This window comes from Hydra vulgaris, chromosome 08 (assembly GCF_038396675.1).
Source record: "Hydra vulgaris chromosome 08, alternate assembly HydraT2T_AEP".
Lineage (NCBI taxonomy): Eukaryota > Metazoa > Cnidaria > Hydrozoa > Anthoathecata > Hydridae > Hydra > Hydra vulgaris.
In genome coordinates, this window is record NC_088927.1 from 22,526,934 (window position 1) to 22,531,942 (window position 5,009).

Genomic DNA, 5,009 nt, shown 5'->3' on the forward strand with positions numbered 1-5,009 from the left:
AAGTAAGAAGATATTTAAAGTTAAACGTGTGGCTCTATTTATTTATGTCTACTGCTTTATTTTTTTAGCTCCGCAAAACATTGGTAGTACTGCAATAACAAAGCTAAACTATTACGTTTTTATTAAAGCTCAAAAATTGTTTTTAAAAATGAAATGAAAAAAGAAATTAAATGACGCCAATAAATTACCATTAATAAAAGATTGCATATAAAAAGTTAAACTAAAAAGTGATTCTAATCATAATCTATAGATTACAGTTAGCCAGTTATAGATAACCAATGGCCAATTATTAATGATTTTAAATTTATTGTGGCTAGCCTAAGTTTAGTATAAAGGGTTTTCACTATCATTATGTTGAAGTCATCCAATTTGTGTGTCATAAGCACCATAGTTTATAAACATTTGCGTATCAAAGCTTTAATGAAAATTAAAAAATATATATGTATATTAAACTCTTGTTATAGCCCCAAAACAAAAACTTTTTTGCCTCGGTTTGTCTTTGTCTCGATTTATTTTAAAAGATGTTCTCTTAATCAAATAACTATATTGCTATTATTGTTAAAAAAATTTATTTTTATGGAACAAGATTGTCATTAACAAAATAATTTCATATTCTAATTGAAAATCATTAGAAATCAGTAGACAAGCGTTTCAAGAGCTGAAAAGCATCTCGAGATAAGTTCGTTTTTGCTATCGTTCTCATTAGTTTTATTAACTGTTCGGATTTTTCAATTGCTTTAAAAAATGATTCGTCTAACTCTGCATCAATTGCTAAAGCCAGCAGAACAATTGCAAGTGATTTTTTTTTCTTCTTGTCAGAAGTGCTTGTTAAATTTGATAAGTTCGATAAGCTGGGTATGTCGCAAAGGCCATTATTTTCTTTTATGATTTCTTGCGTTTTAATCAACCCTGGAAAGTATGCTTGAAAAGGACTAGTTAGTAATGAAAATTCTGAATTAGGCAGCAATTCTACACTTTCTTTTGAATCTTTTTGTTCTGCGCTAAAAAATTTACGTAGCATCGACAACTTGGACGTGTTTTGCTTTACAAGTGTTCGTTTTTGAAAACTCTGAAAAACTGGTTGCATAACTAAAGGCATGTTACCGTTAATGTTAATATTGCAGTCTCTTAGAACAATTTTTTCTTTGGAGACACTTTTTTTAGCTGTAATAAAATCGAGTAGCGTATAATTATTGTTGCTTTTTTCACAACCGCTATTAGAAAATAAATTATGTTGTGGATCAATTAAAGTTGTATGCTCATAAAGTTTCATTGTGTTTACGCTATTTGTTTGTCCTTCATTATTTTCAAAAGTAGTCATGTCAACATTAGACTCCGTTATCATTGTGACTGGGACATAGTTAGTAGTATGCATTTCACTAGTATTCTGATCATAACTTTGACCATATCGTTTCATTAGTGGTAATTTTTCTGATATTTCTTTGAGCTCTATAGAGAGCTCATCACTTTCGCTTTCGTTTTCGTTTCCATAAATTAAACTTTGTTTTTGATTTGATTGAGTTTTAAAACTCCTGTTTAAAATGTATTCGTTCATACCAAATTTGCTAAAGATTAAATATTGTCCTTTAATGAAACAGCTCTCAATTAAATTTATAAACTGCGCTGGAATTCAGAAATCTAAATGAAAAAGATACAGGTTATTTAAAAAAACTATGATCTATAAATCTATACAACATATTTAAAAACACGCCTGACATTTATTTATAATAAAGGTAACCTCTGTTTACCGAAACTAGTATGTTTTTTGGTAGCTTTGGTTACAAACAGCTATTTTTAACTACTAACATAAAATAAAAGATTTTCATGTTTTCTCAATTGTTGTTTCTTTAATTAATTTATTAAATTTAATAAAAAACCATCTGCTGACAGAATCACTGAGTTTTTTTTTTTTTACTTTACGACTAAATAAAATAAATTTTAACAGAACATTGTAATGAAACTGTCTTATTTATTGTGATGATGTAAGACAGTCTTCTTTTTTATTTCACTAGCAATGTTAACTCTAAAGTTTATTTCTAAAATAAAACTTGTGAGATAAATGTTATCTAGTTTCAATTTGTGGAAAGGGTCATGAGTTTGCATCTCTTTATGTCTCTGGTTGCTTTTAACTTAATTTTCTTGATGCGGTATATACGTAAGTTTCTAAATGCAATGTGAATGTAAGTGTAATAAGTACAATGTTGAGTAATAATGTTGAGTACTTAAAGAGTTCCTACTAGCTAAACTAGAGATATGTAGTATATTAGTTACTGTTACGTACATTACCAGGAATTAAGTAATCGCTATTATTTATATAGTTACGATTTTTTAGTCACTATATAAATAATGGCAATCAGTTAATTTTTAAAAGATTCTTGAAATTATCTAAAGCTAAATATAAATAGCAACTTTTAAAGAAAACTTTGAGTACCAAGATTGTATTATAAAATTTTGCACCCAGCTAATTCCTGGAACTGCAGGTAAAAGCAAAGTCAGTTTTAATTAACTTTTTATTTCTTTTTTATTATATTTTAGAAAAATGCAAACTTGAAAATGTGATACTTCCTCGGTTAGTAAAAAATGGACCCATATAAACATGCGTATGTGTATCATAAATATATATATATATATATATATATATATATATATATATATATATATATATATATATATATATATATATATATATATATCAAATTTAAAGTTATTATAACACACACACAAAAAAAAGACAAACAAAATAAACAAGATTTATTGAATAGAAAAGATGATCTTACAAACTAAATAAAGCCACACCAATTAAGCGGTTTATAAAAGAAACTTAAAAAAACGAAAAAGTCGTGATCTAGGTATCAAAATCTGTAATCCAAAAGTTCCACCTTGTAGAAAAACGCTTTAAAATCTATTTATAACTCAACGTAAAGATAAAAATTATTAAAATTATTGAATTAGTTTTGCTATACATTATTCAAATTTTCTTTTTATCTTATTTTAAAAACATGGAAATAGTCATTGCATTTTTTGTTATTCGTTATTCTTAAATAATTAACAAAAACAAAAACTCAAAAGGGGAGAATAAGTTTCTCAAGTTTAAATTATTCACAAAAACAAAAGTAACGCGGAAGAATTATTATATCGAATACAAACTAAACGCTTTTGTAAAGAAATAAAAATGGCTTCATTTTGCACGAGCGATATCTTTATTTCTGCCTAACTATTATGATAATTATAATTATGGAATAATGGTCATTTTGTAAATAGCCCGATTTTTACAAAATGACCATTAACGCTTAGCAAATGAAAAAGGTAGTAATGTGATGATGATTTAGTTACATTGGTTTATTTGGTTGAACTATTCGTATTTTTAGTTTTAACAATTTTCAAGATAAAAAATATATTTGTCTTTTTGTTGCCGAGAATAATTTTTTTTAGTTTGACTTTATTTGTGTAAATTTGAAAGTTTTACTTATAAATGAATAAATCATAAACTAATGCTGATTTCTAATTTTTAGTGTTGTAAACTTTTATTTTTTTTTTCTACCTATTTTATCTAATCTTTGCCGAACCATTTCGCTTCTTTAACTTTTATTTGTTATAATGAAAACGGTGATTAACCATAAAAATATGCTAAAAAAATTGTTTTTAAATTTTCAAAATTAAAGTTTGAGTTTGATGTTATGACGTGGCTGTAAATGTTTAACAATGGATCATATTATTTATTTTATCTCGTACTTTCAGTAAACTTTTTTAATAAGCCACTCCCCTTGAGTGTCCTTAGAATAGAATGTTGAGATATAATTTAGCATAATGTAATTAGCATAATATATTAAGAATAAATTATTTATTATATTTAATCATTAAACAAGAATTTTTTTTATTCCTTGAACATGAATTAAGCGCCCATGATTTATCGTATGTAAAGGAGTCATAAGTCTTTTAAGTATTCATCGTTTTTATAACAGTTTTTTTTATCTGTGTTAACAGTTTTTTTTTATCTGTGATGATTTGTTAAATAAAAGCCTCACTCTTCATTGTAACTTCTTAAGTTATTAACATCATTTTTAGGCCCTGTAAACACATGTCTCCTAAAAAAAAACTTTTTCAACAGTCAAAGTAGTTTAAAGTCACAAATGAGTTAATAAACACTATCTTTTTTGCGGGGTTTAAATATATAAATATGTAATATGATATGAAAAGATTGCTATATCAACCATCTTTAAGCCTACGCAAACTACAACAAACGCAGAGCCTACGCAAACTACAACAAACAACAAATTTCAAATCAATAATATTACAACTAGAAGTTCCATAAATCCTCTGTTTATTCAGGTTTTCAAAATTCTTCTGGTCATTTTTTCATTTTTTATGTTGCTCGTGGATTCTTATCTACTATTGACTAAATATTTTGTAATTCATATTATAAAAATCCTAGATAGATTTTATAATATGCTTTACAAAGATCAGTGGGAATAATGTTTATTCTACAACAATCCGTTACAACTTTTAACAAATTTTAAATACGTTTTGAAAATAATTCTAACATATCTACCCAAAACTAACATGTTACCCAAATTTTGTTTTTAAAAAACAAACAATATAAGATATATAATTAAGATAAATACGAACATATAAGATAATTTTATATTTTTATTTTTAACTTTTATTTTTAACTTTTATATTTAACTGCATGTGGATGACACGCAGTTAAATAAATTTATCAAAAATAAAAATAAAAATTTCTGAAGAAAAAGGAAGATAAAGCTAAATATTGAAACGATTTTCAAAAAAACTAAATTGAGTAATATTCTAATCAGTTGTGTAAACGCAAGTATGATATAAATAAAACTTGGTTCTAGGAAATAGTCCCCCGGGAAATAATCTGCCAGGAAATGATGCCCAGGTATAATTCCCCCGAGAAAAAAAGCCTGCCTAAAGCAAAATCCTCAATCGATGTAGCAGCGCTCCTTGCATGTTCGACTTATTTTGCGACGTAAGAATTATTTTGTTAT

At 26.2% G+C, this 5,009-nt stretch overlaps 1 protein-coding gene across 2 annotated transcripts; it reads right to left on the reverse strand.

Annotated features, from left to right (window-relative positions):
* Positions 1-408: 408 nt before the first annotated feature.
* On the reverse strand, positions 409-2,916 carry LOC105844026 (uncharacterized). Of its 2 annotated transcripts, none has more exons than XM_065803251.1 (2): positions 2,778-2,916; positions 409-1,638 (listed from the first exon to the last, which is right to left on the reverse strand). In XM_065803251.1, the coding sequence occupies exon 2, from the start codon at positions 1,553-1,555 to the stop codon at positions 629-631; it is 927 nt and encodes a 308-aa protein (XP_065659323.1). In that variant the 5' UTR covers positions 1,556-1,638; positions 2,778-2,916; the 3' UTR covers positions 409-628. The 2 variants fall into 2 exon arrangements, with proteins under 2 accessions (XP_065659323.1, XP_065659324.1); XM_065803252.1 differs by lacking the exon at positions 2,778-2,916 and adding an exon at positions 1,749-1,813.
* Positions 2,917-5,009: the final 2,093 nt, after the last annotated feature.